Raw genomic sequence first — 18,746 nt, forward strand, 5'->3', positions numbered from 1 at the left:
AAGCTGAAAATCTAGTGCTCTGGGAACAAGCAGATTAAACCATCTTCAATGAAAAGCAAGACTTCTATACCGAATCTTATTATTTTGCAAAACCAGCAAAGTTCTAAGTTCTTTCCTGTATATTTACAGACAAGCATGTAAAATTGTTCAGTTAAGCAAATTATTAGTATTACTATTTATTAGTTATTACTTATTAGTATATCATAATATTGCTAGATAAAAAAACCTGAATGTCTTTCAAGTTTTGAGTCAACATCATCCACAATATTCAAACATCACTAAAATATGTTAAGAAATAAATAAGAAAATCATGCTTAATGGCAGTTATTTATTGCACAGACAGAAATTCTGATAGACAAACAAGGTTTGTTTGAAGGACTGAATATTTCCTCCAAACCAGAATTTAATTTCACTAACCTCACATACAAACAGCCCAAATGGTCTGTAAAAATAGTTGTAGATGGAAACTTAACTTCTTAAAATGTGTTAAAAGATGGCATCAACCATATAAGAAGTATAATTTTAAAACTTTAGTTAAATAACAGTCATGGTATAAGAGAAGTCTGAAGAGGATTGAATTGCAATAGAACTCCTTACCTTTTAACCATCACTTCTCCTTTGTGGACAAACATAATATTAAAACTTCAAGGCCATGCAATGTAAGTGCCTGATAGTGTGTCTATCTCAGAGTATTATGATATGGAGCATTTTAATCCTCACCATTAAGTGCACAGAAGCAAAACAGATCAACTGCTTGAAATAATTTGTATACATTATATATATAACTTGTATACAATGGGTTATCTTATAAAGACTCTGCATAGAACATATAAAATATCCAAGCTTGTTTTCATGACTGCACATATAAGTTTCTGTGAGTTTGTGTGAAACACACACACACACTCTCACATCACAATGACTCAAAGAAACTCCAAGTAAATATTAGAAATTGGATTTGGGTTGTCGAAGTTCCTTTTTGTTGTTCGGGGTTTTTTTGTTTGTTTTGGGGTTTTGGTTTTGTTTTGTTGGGTTTCTGTGGTGGTGGTGGGTTTTTAGGGTTTTGGGGGTTCTATTAATTTGCTTGGTTCATTTGGTTTGCTGAGGGTTTTTATATAACCGCCAACTGGTATTTTATGAAGTTGATTCAGTGAACAAGAGCTTTAAATCACTGGTAGTAATGAAAAATTAAACTAGAGAAAACATGAAGTATTGAAGAACCAGATTTTCCTCTTTTGCTGTCTTATTCTTATGTATCTATTTTTATGACCACCTTTGATACACTCTGTTTTCAAAACAGCTACAGATATAGATTGAGTGTAACAAGCTCTACAAAGTAGAATTTTTAGAGAAATTTCATTTGTGAATCTAAGCACATAAAAATAGTATCAAAGCAAGGCAACAGGCCATAGTATTAGTTTATCTACATATGATGTTATACACAGGTTACTTTAAGAACTATGAGCTAAAGAGAGAGGTCCTGCAAATCCACTTTTGCTTAAAAGTGTTTAAACAATGAAATTATGAACATAATATAAAATAAAGGGCTTCATGATAAAAAGAGCACATTGCAAAAACCAAGATAATTTACTCAAACTGAGGATCTGAACTGAGGTGTCTCATAAGAAAAAAATGGCATCATGCACTGTGGTTGATAGCATTTGTAGCATGTCAGACTCTCAGCAGTAACTACAAATGATCTAATTCATAACAGCTACAAATCAACATAAAAATTCTGTCAGCTTTCCATTTGCAAGAATTTAATAGATTTTAATATGCATTAATTCAAATGAACTACACAGAGTGTGTAAAAATAATAACCTACTTTGTAACCTCCGTGTGGGACTCTCGCCATGGAGTTGTCGGCGTGGCAAATATGGTGAGGGATGGGGAAGTGGCAATGAAGAGACATCATGTGTTTGAAGTTTGTACCAGTGAGGTTCATCATCTAGCAATGCTGTCTCTAACTCAATAAGAATCTAAAAAAGAAAGAATGGTTAAAAGTAGGAAAGCATTATGAGACAGAATATTTTAAAATAAATATATTCATAAATTTCCTTCTATCATTCTCTTATTGCTAAGGACTTTGTCTGAAGTTAGATGAAAACCTTATTTTAATATGAAAGAATCTCCTGTGCCTTTTAGAGCACTAAATATACCAAAAAATCTTTCACAAAACCCTTATTATCTTATGAAAGCCTTTACAGCTTTCAAATATCTCAGATTAATGAGCAACATTCCAAAGTTTTAGCAAAATACAGCTATGGAAAATATAGATTTTAATGAACAATTAGAAATTGAGAAACCATGTTCATGCTGTTATTAAAACAGAAAAAAACACAGAAAGAGTCTCCTATCAAGATTATGTGATATGTGCAAGATCACTATATATCACTAAGTGAAAGAAAAAACGAAACAATTAAAACAGCTTTTCTTTGCACAATTAGTAATTTTTGCAAAACTACTGAATCTATACATGAGTATGTGAGCAACTGTATATCTATAGTAACTACAAATATTTGTATACCTCTCCTAAAAATTCACTTTCTTCCTCTCGAACTCGTGCTTGGTCCCAAAGAGTGATTTCTAACATTCGTTCTCTAAACTCTCTCCGATGAACTGGAGAATAAATAAATGTCTGATTCCACTTAGGTTCCAACGTTTTCTTTACTGTTTTGGTTCTTCTTTTATTTTTATCACTGGAAAAAACAGTTAAATATTAAATATGTTCAAAATACAATTAAAGTATATCAAATATATAAAATAGGAAAATAGGAAATCTTAAATCAGCAGTTGAGCTTGCACGATCACGGGTACTCTAATCATGAATTTTCCTTTATTATAAAGGTCAGTGCATCTATTGAGGATAATTCAGAAGTTCATGTCAAAAACTTAGGTTAGGTGATTCCAAGTTTATGTGCCAATTCCAATCTTAGTAAGTTCCTCAAAAACCACAAATGTTTTAACATGATTTGGGGCGTATTTTCTTTTATTTTGGAAACAGCATTTTATAAAGCAAAATGTGCTTCCATAAATGGGATTTCCACAAGGCACAGTCTGACAGAGGATCTCTACATACATCACTGGGCATAGCAAACACCTGCATTTCAGAAAGACGAGCCAGCTGGTTCCCTCAGTCCTCCAGTGGCTCACTCCAACTGCAGAGCTGGATGGAGCTGCTGGCCCAAGTGAAGGAATGGTCACGGAGCTGGGGACAGTGCAGGGCTTTCCTGACTAAGGGCTCCTTATCCACACGGGAAACCAGAAGCCCCAAAAATGATTTACATGTTCTTTTCCAGCAAAACTGGAACAAACTTTTCTCCAAACAGCTTCCCAAATCCTGTGGTCACCCCAATGAATCATCCAGCTGAAGGTGAACCTCCACTACAAGGTGAGGTCTCCAGGCAAGGTTACCCTGGCAGCCTTGGCTCTGGCTCCAGGGCGTTGTTGAAAGCAATGCCTTTTGCAGAAAATTTCTACTTGAAAGAATTAATATTTTCTGATTGAAACAATTTTCACTGGAAAACACCCACACTCCTCCAACTGAGAATACTGACAAAAGTCCTCATAACAATGCTTTTTTTAATCCTGCTGATTGCTGCATAATGCAGCTGCCATACTAATTTATGAGGATTTTTTAATAGGCAATGCAGATACAGTCCCTTAATTAATACTTGTAATTGTAATAAAGTCCTTATATTTCTCAACTGTGACTTAGAAGTTGGATCAAAAAATTATCTAAATAATATTTTTAGACACACTTTTAAAAAAACATAAATTATTTCTAGTATACTAAAGGTTTGTTTACTCTTTTGAACTGAAATAAGTTACATTGGACAACATTTTTCAATTAAGTTTCTTTAATCAAAGAGAATTCAGCATCTTCATCTAATTAAATGCTTGACTTACTAAAGTGTGTTTTACCTCTAGCATGTTTCTTTCTACTATACAAGAAATATATTTTTTCTTACTTAGCTTTTAAATCTAAGGAAAGAAAAATGGATTTCCACATCAGAAAAAACCCACAGTTCTGTAGGACAAATTGCTGATCATAAACACATAAAGCAACAAAGAAAAGGTCTAAATACATCCCATTAATGGGAAAAAATATTACAGGTAATTAAAATTTAATGTCAATATATTTTTTAGTTATCACAATTTACATTGTAAAACATTTTGAACACACTTTTGTTAGCTTATTAATTACTCATTGCTCTTGAAAAAGCAGGTAAGATAATTGAAGCAGACCTGATTTTCAGTTTAGCACAGCTTCAGCAGCTACAAACACACTACACAGTTTGAATAAACTGCCTGAACTTAAGGGAATCAGAGAGGATAATGCCCAGCTGCACACCCAACCAGGCAATACACCTCTAGGCATGAATATACCCTAGCTAAGGTAGACATACACAGGGGAAGGTGCACTTTCTGTGGAAACCATCTCACAAATATTGGTGAGCCAAAGAAAATCTATGCAAAACCTTTTAATCATCAATGTCACAGCAAATTAGGTAGTCACAGAAAATTTTCATGTCAACGTATGGTAAACAATGGAAGTGGAAAAGCAATGTCTTCGAAAATACTAAATAGTTTAATTCCTGCTGAAGTCAAATGGTACTGGAGATAGCTAGCATTTTCCCAGTTTAGCTATTTGGAAAAGCCAAGGAAGTAAAAATACAAATTACATTCTATTCTACAGATTCAGCAGTGCACTGATCTATTTTTTTGAGTGACATTAAAGCTTTGAATTTGGTTGGTACATTATAATATAAAGGTAAACATGTTCCCCTGGTGATATAATCTGAAGAAATATCAATTTTAAAAATCAACTGGAGAACACACTCTCTCTTCTGCTGTTCTTTCCAACATCTAAATTGAAATAGAGAAAATCATGGACTCAGAAGTGAAGGAGTATGTCAGGAATAGGAGTCCTACTACAGTTTAATTTTCATTAAGTGCATAGATGATACCATCCAGATTAACATGAGTCCTGTGCTATAGGGGAAGTTTGCAAAGTGCAAATGGGAACTCTCAGCTGAGTCACCTTCAGCCTTAATTCACTTATACTGTGATAAGAAATTTGTGGGTTTCAGATGTCAAACCTGTTACTGCTTTATTATATAAAGGTGGGCCAAACCAAACTGCTCACTCATCAATCCAGAAAGTAATGAACCCAACTGTGTAGCATTTTCTTTGCTATAGAGAAGAATAACTGGCATAGAAATAAAGGCATCATAAAACACTAATAACATTCTTTGCAAATAACAGATCCCCATGCAAAGACATGTATTTACTTTTTCTTTCCTTTTCTATTCAGTATTTTGTATTATAACCAGGGAAAGCAAGCTTGTACTTAGTGTTCAGAAACACCTTGCTTTTACATAGCATGTTCAACACCAGAACTCAACACTGAAGCCTTTTTTCCATATAAGTATGATTGATAAAATCAGCTGTGCATGTCACCTGAGTATCAGACTAATTCAAATATTCCTTGTCTTTGCATTCATCCTACCTTCTGTCTGGAAGAAAGTAAATTTTAACATAAGGATTCCTTGGCCTCCCATCTTCTCTTGAAGGAAGATCCTTTGCTCCCAGTATGGTCACTATTAACTGATGACCAACCTTGTCATACCACAGTTTTATCTGTAGGAAGAAAATATTAATTAGTGAACACATTTCTACAATGAAGTCATATATTAATCCTTAAAAATAATTTTGCTCATGAGCTTCTATTTATATTGATTACTTAAACAGAAAATATTATATTCTACTTTTCATTTATAACAAAGAATAAAAATAAGTTAATATTGTAATAGCTTCAGTCTATATCAGGAGTTACTCTTTTTTTAAAACCCTGTACTATAAGTACTTTACTTCACACTGATTGTCTTTCATGTGGTGGACTGGTTAGATTATTCTCTCTTGTATTGTATTACTTGCATTACTAATGCATGGTATTCGTTTATATACATTTCTGAGGAGTTTATAAACAATGAATTAATTTTTCATCTGCTGTTGTGCTAAAGAGACTATGGGAAAAACTCATAAATATTTCATATCACTTAATATTTTTCAGCATAAATACACTTATTCTGAAATCATATAAACCCTCCATAAATACTGAGAGGAAGGCTCAATAGTCCAACCCTCTTCATAGGCCGACTCAGTAACAAGGTAAAAAAGCAGTATTATTCATTTGTAGCAATTGTTATTAACCAGTCTAGGGCTTGATTTGCTATCTTTTTTCACTACAGTCATTACAAGCTTCTATTTAGCTCTTTCAGTTTGAATTCTATGACTGCAAATACATCAGCCAAGAAAAGGATATACCTACTCCAGAGGAGTCACTGCAGAAGGGGCAAATGGTGCACTTAGGGCAAAATAAAGCCTTGCAAATAGCCAGGGAGCCAGTACATGGTGGTAGCACTGCAGCATCACTAACTACAATTTACTGCTCTCTTCATGAGGACTTTGCCTGAGATGGGACAAACTAGGACATTCAAAGAAAACAGTGACCCTGCCTGAACTTAAGGGAATCAGAGAGGATAATGCCCAGCTGCACACCCAACCAGGCAATACACCTCTAGGCATGAATATACCCTAGCTAAGGTAGACATACACAGGGGAAGGAGCACTTTCTGTGGAAACCATCTCACATAATTATAGAGACAGGGTTTTCATCTGCTATCATAGTTCCTAATCTTCAACATTTCAGTCTCTTAAAGAAAGGCCTTGATGTAATTCTCAAGACTTTTAACCCATAAAGAAGAGGCTGATTTAGCTCTCTGCCATTCCTAATACTTCACTAAGAGAGATTACACTAAGACACGCCAACTCAGTTATGGTGGTGATGTACTTCTTCCTTCACTGCTTCAGGTCTTGCAATTCCTATAGCCACCAAGCATTTGAATGGATATTAAAAATTGTATATTTGCCCTCTATTATGCTGTCATTTGCCCTGCTACAGACATTATGGGCTTCTGGAACCAATAGCTAAAGGGCCCTTTGGCTACTCATCTGTGTGAATTTTAGATGTTTTCCCTACATTCTTGCAAGTCAGGGGCTTTGACAGTATTTTTTCTACACTGAGAATTATCTGGACTTCTAGCTATCTCCATCTAGCTACAGAACAAAAGCAGAAAGCTTTGTACCAACAGTACAGCTTTAACCTCCTCTGAAGTGCAAGTCAACTTAAATGTCCTTTGACACTAAATGTATCCACCTGCAGGCTTCTTGGGAGTCCTGAGGCAAAAGACAGAGTTGGCAAGTCCCACATCTCAAGTGGACTAGCACTGAGGATAATCTTCTTCATTTTCCTTTTGGGGAAAATTATGCTTGCTTAAGGAGAATGAAATACATTTGTGATACAGACACTATCGCAAACTGTGACTGATGAGTATGAAATCATCTAGATATAGGTGCCAAAAATAAAACCAGAATTATGTGTTCATATGCAAGCTAAATATTTCTTCACTGTATTTGTTTCAGACCAATTCTTTACATGAAAACTTCAGTCAAAATATTTTGAGAATTTTTAAAGCAAAAACTGAAATCATCTGAAACCACTTCATTGAGATGCTTGAAAAACTGTAGTTTAGAACAAGAGCTCAAAATTTGATTTGACTTATACCTTCCACCTTTCTCTTGATGTTCTGAAAAAATCATTGGAAAAACTTGAACTTAATGGGCATATTTTTCTTTATTGTCCTTTAATTTGCCTTATTGCAGGGAAAAGTCAGGAATCAGAATGAAGACCAGAAAGCTCTCTCTCTCCTGTATTCACACTGCTAGCACTCCAATACACAGCACAGTACTTGTAACCCAAGCAATCATTTGACTAGGATATCAGGAAAAGAAAAGAAGAAACTGTGGGAGAATGGTCAAAGAAGCCCATAGAAGGGAGAATGGGATTGCATTGGGATTAGAAGAAGGAAGAAGGGACAAATAAAAAAACTGCTTTATAATTACTGTGAAAGTAAAATAGACAGGATACTTCTTGGTGAAACTTGGGAAGAATAATGTCAGGGATCAGAGATTACCAGAAGAGCAAATATAGAATGAATGAGAGAAGTGCTATGAGGTGACAAAAGAACCATGATAACTGGAAAAAAATATGTTGAAAGAGAGACTTGGATGAACAAAAATCTACAAGATTTCAAGATTTTTTACACACACACACACACACACACACACACACACACACACACACACTTTTATAAGCTTAGAACATCTAAGATACTTCAACAAAGCAATCCTGATCGAAGTGAGGAAAAGGAAAGCTAAATTAACAACACATAAAATATGCTATGTAAAAAATTATGCTGCCTGATGCTAATGTGGAGACTAACACCAGTATAAAACCTTCTTGAATGGGACTTTGTCTGTCCAGATTACTTAGGATGTAGGCACCTAAAATTCACTTAGAAAGTGGTGCAACCTGAATACTTTCAGAAATTTTTCCCACTTTGCATTCAAGTCCCGGAGACTAATTAGCCACACACATGCCCATATACTTTCCTTCCCTGGGCTCCTTCACCAGCCAGATATGCACCTAATGCTTTATTAAGCTTCTGCTGTGACCTACATTCAGTCAAACAGGCATCTAAATTCAGTGCATCCTGATACTGAGATGGTTTGTTATTCACAGAGGGGTGCATCTGCTGCACTCCTTGAGACAGGCTGCCTGGAAGGAAGAACTGCCACCGAGGGCAGGAAACAGGAACTCTTCTGCACTCAGATGGTTGGAGGAAACAGAAATGTGGGTTTGACCAGTTTCATTCTTTCTGGGATTTAACCAGTAATGGTCTAATACAAGGGCAGTACTCATGTAGGGTATCAGGTCTGGAGCCTGCTATGCTAACCTTAAGCATGCTTTGATAACACCACACACTTCTATTCCCAGCCAAACAGTATCTCAGCTTCAGATGAGACTTCGTACACCAGAGAATGGGATATGGAATAGCTTGATAGTAAAGGCACTATTTTGATACAAAGGTTCAACCTCTTCAGTCTAAACAATATTTAAACAGCATATGTCCTGCTTCTGGAATAAACTTCCTCCACAGACAACAGTATATAAAAGCTGACTGCTGGTGTTACACTGTGAGAAGTGAGGATGCAGGTATCTAGTATATCTAGCTGGCATTCCTGTTTCACAGAATCACAGAATGGGAAAAGCTGGTTCTCTGTAGTCTCAGTAGAAGGTGCCTTCCCTGGAGAATAAACTCACCCTCTGGAGTTGCCTTAGTTTCAAACAGAGTTAATGGGCTTAGGTGTCTTTTCTTTGGGTTGATCTCTCACTGCAGGAATTGAGGTATTTCGGTCTTTCCTTCCACTGTACAAGAGAAAGCTCTTCCTCAAGGCACCTCAAACTTATTTGAAGTTACTATAAGAACCACATGTGTAAGGGAATCAGTTAAGAAAATCTAGATAATATTAGTGTTGTACTTCCTATACTCCTGTCTCATGAATGTTTGACTGTTTGCTCAGCTATGCAATTCTAATGTAGTTCTATGTATAGCATATAGAGGCAAAACATATTTTCAGTCATAACTTCGATTTAGAAATAGAGAATATTTGAAGTTTGAAATCCTATGCTACAGTTTTTTCTTTGTTATATAAGGGTTACTTCATGAATTTAATGAAAAAGAGATAAAACTTGTGCCACTGGGACAGACCATCTGCCCTACAGCTGATTTTCACTACCACAACCTACTCAAATATCACTGGCTTTTAAAGACAGCTGGCCAGGCTTTTTTTTTTTTTTTTTTTTTTTTTTCTTCTGTTGCTCATTATAATTTTTCATGTAACCTACATAGATGCTTATTATGCTTATTAGTATTTTAAATTATATACTACTTTTCTTTATCACATTATTCTGAAACAAAAGATACACCAATAGTATCTGCTGTTTGAAAAAAAAAATCTGTTTATTTTTAAAAATACTTGCAGTAATCATTTTATTGGACTTATGCTTATGCAGATGCTGAAACTACCCTGAGGTGATGTCGTTGGCATAGCTGAGGCCAGTTTTGTTAAACATACCTCTTCAAAATCCTGAGTACTGAGGGTTGCTAAATCAAACAATTATTGCTTTCTGCTTCAGCTGTTTTCTGATATGCTTGAACAACTGCAAGAAAAGGCTGTCAAATGGAAAATCTTGTAGGATATAAAGGCCAGAAAATTATAGAAGTATTTAGGCTGCCCTAATCTATATTTCTTTTAAAATCTCTTTTTTAGTAGTTTCACCTTGTACATATTTTTATACATGATCAAATATATTGATGTTCTGTATTAGAGCCAAAAGGATGGCTGAAACTTTTGAAGTTAGAAAAAGCCCAGAGGCAACTCTGGCTCAAAAGAATGCTTTGCCAAGTAAACAAGAGATCCTGCATAGAAAACAGAATTTTAAGAACACATTTTCCCTACAAAGGTTGATAAAGCATCACTCTGCAAATTAGAAAATTACTGGTATGCTAAAATGAATATAAAAGTTCAGGAAATCGAGATACACTTTTACAGGTACTGTAAAATTAGTAAAAGCTCAGAGGGCTCTTGATAGGAAAGAAACAGTGTTTTCTTTCCCAATAAAATAATGATGAATCTATGAAATCATCCAGTGAGCTAGAGGATGAATGGAATGACATGGAAGGAAGTGTGAAAGAGGAGTTCGTGGCAGAAAGGATCAGTTTCAGACTAACAAGTAAAGAAGTTGCAAGCAAGAATAAAGATATGCATCTCCTGTTTAGAGTGATGAAACAAATAAGTATAAACAGAATGTTTGGAGATTCTCATTCTTGTAAGGAGTTCTACAGACACAGCCCTCAATGAAATGTATACTTCCTGACAGCAATAAACAGTAGCTCAGAGCTCTGATTTAGTGAATTTGTCATGCCAAAAAAGTAACCAGAGTTCTGCTCCTAATACCCTTGTCTGAAGACCATTGGAGAATTCCTCTTCTTTCTGCAGCCTGCATGATAAATATACCTAATATTAATCATTTTAAACTATCTACTATCACTACTAAAAGTGGGCAGATGGATGACTTTTTGTTTCAGACTAGTTGTAAAGATTTTGCCACGGTCATAATTCTGAGTTCTTCAGGAGCTCTTGTCAAAACCCTTATGTTTAGTGTTGACTGTTACTAGGCTCTGCAAAAAAACCTGTTAGACAAGTCCACAAGGACTCCACAGGCACTGATTGTGTAGAGACAAAACTGGGGCTAAGGATAATGCTCACCTACAATACAAAAAATAATGCATCCAATACTTACATCCAAGTGAGTAAGCCTTAAACATTTTCACATCTTGTTAGATATTTTATAGAAAATATGACACATCTTTTCTTTTCTCAACTACCATAATCATTTGAGCAAGGTTTTAAAGTTTTTTGGGTTTGTTTTTTTTTTTCATTAGACGATATTAGTCTAAGTAGAATAGACAATTTTTATGTCTACATCCTTATGTTGTCTAATGGAATTAAAATAAGGAACTACTACATGTTATTTCTACATTACGGTCTTTCATGAAACATGCAGGTTTCAGGCAGTGATTTCCTTTTTAAATTGAACAATCAACTCTCACAGAATTTTTTTATTTATTTATCACATATGTAAAAAGAAAATAAAGTTTAAATAACTACTTATGTCATATACAATATTTAGCTCTATGAACTATGTAACAACTTGTAATTGTAGCCCTCTGATTTCATATCATGAGCAGAATCCAACTTTCTTGATTATGTTAAAGGATGTTTTAAATTTTTCATACACAGCCAGTTTATGTCAATAGCACATAATATGTTAACTTTAAATCATACAATCACAGCATTATTTTATAATCTCATGTTCCTTTAGAAGTCCTTAATTTTGAATTTATATTTAAGCAGTTGTAAGGAATACTTTTGAGAATACTATGTTGTGAAAAAAAAAAATTACTTTATCAAATATGAGTCATATTTGATGTTTTATTTACAGTCTTAATTAGAATTCCTTTATAAATATATATATATACATATATATGTATATATATGATCTCTTTTCCATTTCATAATGAAATTCAGTCATCTCTTTCTGATCACTTAGATCAGCCTTTACATCTTGGTCATTAATCAAAGAAAAACATTTATAAAGCCGCCACACAAAAGTTTAACATCTCCATAAAGATATTCTGTAAGAAAAATCAGATAATATTCTAGTTACAAAAAAAAAAAAAAAATGAAAAACATGCAGCAAAGCAAGATAAGCATTGTAACATATTAGTAAAACCTACATTTGCATAAATCTATAGTACCTTAGGAGCTTCCTAATGAAAAAAGGCAAACAACTTGTACCTAAACAAAATATCAATGCTAAATAAATTCAGTAAGACAACAGGAGAATTCACTTTTTATTCAAGTAGAGTTTTTGTTATTCTGATGTACTTAAAAATGCAAGAACCAAGTTTCATACAGAAGAAATTTGTTTATTTAAACAAGGTACAAATTTTTTGCCCATCCTCTACTCAAGGCGCTACTATTATGTGGAAAATGCAAAAAAATATGTGTTAAGTAATGATAACGTATTATTTAAAGAGACATTCATATTTTTAAAATAAACTCAAGCACAAAATTTATTGCTTAAAAAATACACAAATTTTGTATGTGGGATGCATCGCCATTGAAACCTGTGTAAGTTTAATATTGGGCAGACAGCAAACAAAAACTATTGTCTCTTTAAATTTTATTTAATATTTTAACCCCCATGCAGAATTTTACAAGCTGCTCACAAGATGACATGAAAATTGTTAATATGGTTTAAAGCAACACACTCAAAACATGGGAAAACGGACTATAATGTAACGTTTTCCTACTATGCATTTTCCATAACAAACAAAAGAAAAACCCACAACTTTAGTTTCTGTCAGGCAGACGAAGTCTTTACCTGAACCCTAGGAACAAAAGGCGTTGTTCTTCTACTAAGGCTTTGGCTCTGGTAAGCAAAATTAAAGAAAAAGCAATAAAACAAAACCAAAAAGGACAACACGCTGGAAACTAAAAGACCAAAAGTAAAAACAAAGACACATAACTATTACTTTAAACACAACTTTACACCAACAACATATTTATCTAAAAAAACGTATTTTAATGCAACGCACAAATTAAATCTGCAAATCTGTTATCAAATCATATCAAAACCCTTTGGTGGAAATTCTTGCCTTAGGGAAGTCAGCAGGAATTTTACTACTGATTCCCCAGGAGCAAGGATTTCTCTCTGCAAGTCTATAGACAACATTTACAATAGATTTAGAAATAACATGTAACAAAAAGAACAGGTAGGCAAAGTGTGATTTAAAAGTGGGGCTGGAAACATAAGGTTGATCATCTCTTTCAGGGAGATTGCACATGCATATTCAGAGAGAAAAAAGTACAATTCACACACTGACAGCTTTGGTTACTTAGGAAAGTGAGTAAAATAAAAGGTTTTCTCTTTTTTGCAACTTTAAGAGTCACGTCTATGAAAATTCCTCTTAAATACTTTGAAAACAATTAAAAGAAAGTTAGTGCTCTCTGGTATTAACATTACATGGAGAATCTATACAATCTATGTATTTCAATTACCTAGCAATCATGACAGAAATGACATATGGTATAGACACAGAACCCTTGCATGAAATGGGAGCTAGAGAGTTAAGCAAACTGCATATATAGATGCATTTATAACATATTTTTGTGCTGTAACACTTTGAACCACATACAACCTTGTGGCCTCCAATAGCTACATCAAGACTACATCGAGTACAGGCAACACAAATTCCTGGACTAGCTGCAAATTCCAAACAACCACTCCCAACTTCAGTTCAGGGCAACAGCTAATGGAGTGGCACAGAATTGGTACAGAGTATGGGGCATGGACATGAAAAGGGCACCTCACAGGGCTGGTGAGTGGGAGAACAGGAGCACAGAGTAGGTCACAACAATCACAGCCATCTGATAGACTGGAATCTCCTTTACCTCTGCTCAGTTTTCCTGAGATTATTGATCTACTTCAAAATGATAGAAAGAAGCTACTACTCAATATTCACTTGAATTAGAAATGTACCCAAAGCATGGAAATAGGCACTGTGATGATGCTTCTGCCACCCTCCTTGCTTATTTAGCATGTACAGATGCTGGAGAAATCTGTTCTATAAAATGTGTGAAGTAATCTGTTCTTACATCAAAGAAAGAGGATATATAAGAAAATTTGACAGTCTGGATCACGGACTTTGTCTGCTGTGCTCCCTGCACTCTGCAAGGTGCAGCAGCTGCACTCTACCTGCTACTCTGCATGGGCAGGACTGCAGAGCCCAGTGTTAACGGTGTCAGAAAGTGACCTAGTCACAGTAAAAGTAGATCTTCAGCTTGCTTCAGCTCCATTTTACAAGGGGAAAATAATTTACCACAGGATATTGATCCTAAGAGAGACAGAATCTCTCCTACCATGCACCAAGGGTCCTCACCTGTCATCTTCTGCCTTGGAAATAGAGGAAAATCAATGCACTGTGTGCATTACCCAGAATTTTCCAGGTTTTGATGTTAGAGCAACAGCAATTCAATTGTATAGAGGTATAAAGGGGAGGAAGAAAAGGAAAAATAACAGGTGAAAGGGGAAACGTGTTGTTCTTGATGTCATCCCCTCAATGTGCTGACATATAGGCCCTTCATAATGTACAATAAAGGCTTTCTATTATGCTGCATATATTACAACCATAATTTATATAACTTTAATTTTATTGCTTTATAAACTAAATATGAATGCAACATCTATTGTTGCTCTGGGTTCAAGTGTATGGGGAAATAAATTAATTTTATAAATGACATCCCTTTTCTGCTAGAACTTCCACAAGTACAAAAATTAAATATTGTGATTTCATACTTGTACCCATTTAAGTGGTTTTATGTTATTATTCCCTAAACCTAACTATTGGAAAAGCATTTCAAGTTATACTTTTCATGCAGTATAGAAAATGTAGCCAAAATTTAGTAGTTAAGCTAAGAGCACAAACATACAAAGAATACTTTTGACTTTTTCAAAATTATATTAAAGGAAAAACAACTCAGTGAGAAAATACAGAAACAGGAATGAGACAAAGCAAATAATAAAAAACTGTAATTGCAATAACAGTCAGATACTCCCCTGAAAAACAACATGAATAAAAAGTGCTATAAAATAAAACACAGAAAATATGGATAAATTATATTAGTACATTATAACACACAATAGTTTACTGTAGTTGCACATGATTTGTTCAATTAAATATGTACTTGGGCAGAATAATTATTAAGGTAAAGAAGATTTCTTGTCTATGTGGGACGGTTTACTTTGTGGTCAATTCTATTAGTCAGCTAGACTGACACCATAACCTCCACAAAGAAAACACTTACACAGACCAGTGCCAGTTCAGAGGAAAATATGGAAGGCTGAACAGAGAGAAAAACATCCTTGAGTCCTACAGTGGCATTGCTGCAGCTAAACCAGCCAAAAAGCATACTAAACATAAAGAAATAGATTCCAAAATGCTGTTAATATCTAAAAATCCTTTAGGGATCTAGAGCACTGTCTGAATAAGCCTATATTCAAGTATGCAAATACTTCAGACTTTCATCCAAACTGTTGAATCTGTATTTCTGCCCACAACTCTTGCATTTTACTGCTTACATGTCACAGTTACCACAGCTGCACTAACAGCAACCCTTCTGGACTACATGCTACTGTTCAAAGGCACAGAAAATCTGGAAAACACTTCCAAAACCTTGTCTTTCATCTGTTCCCTCAGATCCATCACACCTGATTGAATGTGGCCACCATCACCCAGAATGCCATTGACCCATAACTTCCACAAAGAACAGCATCCTGTCCTCATTTATTGCCAGGATTCTGTAGTTATTCTCCTGTCCAGGCACTCCTCATAAAAGAGCACAATCACAATTACATTCAGAATTTAGTATTTCCTTTCATTTCTACCTTACTATTTTGAATGAGTGTGATCCATCAACTGTTCTGTTAGAAAAGAGATGATTAAGACATGGAAAACCAAAATACTGAAGCACATCCACACTGTAGCATTCAAAATAAAATATTTTTTGTAACTTGACAAGATTTTTAAAGTTCAGTTTTACCTTAATACTTCACCTTTGTTAAAGGTCCAAAATTAGAAAATCTCATAGTCCATTCTAAGTTTTCAAAACAGCTCCAACTTTACAAACAGGATTTTTTCACTAACTCTTCCAAAGTTTCAAAACTTCTAAAAATTTTAGAATTATAAACCCAAATATTAAAAAGTGAATGAAAAACTATCTATCATACTACTTTCAAGAACATAAACACCCAAATCTGATGTCACAAAATTTTTCATTTTTCAAAACTATCTTAAAGTATGAGATCAAAAAGAAACTACATTGATTGTTTTGAAAACACTGTTCCTGTAGAATACTTCAATTCTCATAAAGTCCTCTATTTCTAAAAATGCATATTAGCATATACACTGCAATTTGCCCAGTTAGATCCCATGTTGCCACCTATCCAGAGCATCTTCACACACTGTGACAGCCACCCTTGCTCACAAAGCAAAAAGTTTAGTACTTGCCTCCCCAAGTCTTGACCCAACAGCAGCAGGAACTGGATTGTGCCCTTAAAGTGATTAACATGAAATACAGCTATTTCCAATGTTTCATTAGCTGGGCAGACAAGCATCCAAACTTTTGAACTGTCTACTAATCTTAGATGTCTAAATTGCGATATTTGAGCGTTACAGAGTATTTCTGACTTCAGTTTCACTCAGCTGGAGCTTTGTGTTCTCACACAGTTATCAGCTGCTCTCTGAGGGAAACACAGATAATATATAATAGGGAGTATTGAATGTAATTGCAAAAAGTACATAAGGAAGTATAAAAAAAAAATAGGAAATATTTTCTAATGTCTCTTAGAATTATTTGGTATCCTTAGATGGAAAGAAACCTTTTAGAATAGGCAGTTATATATTGAATCATTCAAAAAAGAAATAAAAATAGGAATTATGCCTTCTTGAGTTTAACACTGAATTTTATATGCCATTCTGAGAAATAAAACCTTGGATTTCTCAATACTTATTCTCAATAAATTAGAATATACCTCAAAATTTTCCAATGCTATGATTATATACCTCAAACTTCAGTGTCCAATCAAATCACTAAATCAAAAGACATACTGACTTCACTAAAAAATCCTAATCTTAAACTCATAATGATTTTGATCTGAAACTGAGAAAGTCAGCAAGTCATTTCTATGTGGTTCCTATCTGGACAATTATTCCATAATGTAAGTGCACTGGTCACCTGAGCAGCTAACTCCGGCTCTTGAATTTCCTGCTGGGAGCTAGGCACCACAACTTTTTGACAGCCTAATCTTTTATGAAGTTTAGACAAAAGAAATTTCTTTCTTCCCTGTCTCCTCTATCAAAAATCTTTACTGTCTTGTAAAAATAAGAGGGTGTTTAGAAACTTTGGTCTGTGTGTTTTGACAGTTTCTGTTCCCTTGTCATTGTATTTTTGCAAAGCACTCTGTATTCTACAATCAAGATTTTTAGTTTTTCATTTCTCCAAAGGATTGAATCTTTCAAAGTTGTTAAGTACAGCAACTACAGAAAATAAAAAATTATATATTGTAAATGGTTGTTCAGATGAGCAAACAAATAATGTCTCATGCACTGTAAAATGGAGCCAAGATGGCCACTGAAGAGACAAAAATATTCTCCATCTCCTCTATCAATACCATAAACCATTTCTGTGAGACCTAGAAACAGTCTGCCTGGCTTTTATGCATATTTTTATGGTACATTCAACATACACAACTTGGATGTAACAAGAATGTGACATTTCCAAACTTGTTTAACACCAGTTTTGCACTGCTTCCACTCCACTTGCCTTTCCTTTTCAATATGCCAGGCCACAACTGAGCACTTTTGAAAAATCACACTTTGGAATTGTAAACAACATGGAAAGGTGCACAAAACCCAACTTCTTCAGTTTATTACAAAAAAGTACCCTTTAAAATTCACATCATGAACTTTCTTCTCAGTGAGAGTGAAGAACAAAAGTGTGTAACAGCAGTACAAAGAACACAACATGAGTAAAATGTCAGAGGGATATCTGGGGAAGTTATATATGAAAGTTAGTGCATAAAAAATAAGCAGTCATAACATCCAAGCACATAGGTAATAAAATCTACCAACTCTACAGTGACAGTTGATAAAATGTTTACACTCAACAGCACAAATATAACTGGAGGATGAGATTAGATCTTTCCAAAAATTTGACTCTACCGGTCTAGCTTACCAGATAAATATACATGTATATACCAAATCAAATTCATGTAAAATTTCCAAAAGCTAATAAAATGGAATATGATTATGAAATTCTGTTCCTGCCTAGGCTGAGATGTATAGCATTAAACAAAAAAGGTAGCTAGTTTAACAAGAAATTTCTATTATAGGCAGTTATCACTACAGTAAGAGTTGTATATGCTGCAAAAAGCACAACATTAATATCAATGAAATGTTTACATACTGAAAGTTGTCCAGACAAGAACTGTGGGACATCCCTTAACATGCCGGGACTCATAGGAGAAGTCACTGAAATAGAAGGTCGGTCCATTTTTTGAGATTCAAATGAACTAGAACCTGCAATTATAAACAAAAATATTTTATAAATAGTAGTAGTTAGGCATATATTTCAACATTTTTAAAATAGAAATT

At 34.5% G+C, this 18,746-nt stretch overlaps 1 protein-coding gene across 50 annotated transcripts in view; it reads right to left on the minus strand.

Annotated features, from left to right (window-relative positions):
- The window catches only part of RIMS2 (regulating synaptic membrane exocytosis 2), a 447,314-nt gene that overhangs the window by 185,500 nt on the left and 243,068 nt on the right, over nt 1–18,746 (minus strand). For 34 of the 50 annotated variants that reach the window (XM_086881253.1, XM_086881272.1, XM_086880958.1 and 31 more), the window contains 5 exons: nt 18,559–18,671; nt 12,917–12,964; nt 5,510–5,640; nt 2,525–2,696; nt 1,823–1,976 (listed from right to left, as the gene is read on the minus strand). In XM_086881253.1, the coding sequence (XP_086737379.1) occupies nt 1,823–1,976; nt 2,525–2,696; nt 5,510–5,640; nt 12,917–12,964; nt 18,559–18,671 (618 nt within the window). The remainder of the gene's footprint in view (nt 1–1,822; nt 1,977–2,524; nt 2,697–5,509; nt 5,641–12,916; nt 12,965–18,558; nt 18,672–18,746) is intronic. The other 16 variants (XM_086881261.1, XM_086881080.1, XM_086881047.1 and 13 more) reach the window with 1 other exon arrangement.

Source organism: Cyanistes caeruleus, chromosome 1, assembly GCF_971803275.1.
Source record: "Cyanistes caeruleus chromosome 1, bCyaCae1.hap1.1, whole genome shotgun sequence".
Taxonomy (NCBI): Eukaryota; Metazoa; Chordata; class Aves; order Passeriformes; family Paridae; genus Cyanistes; species Cyanistes caeruleus.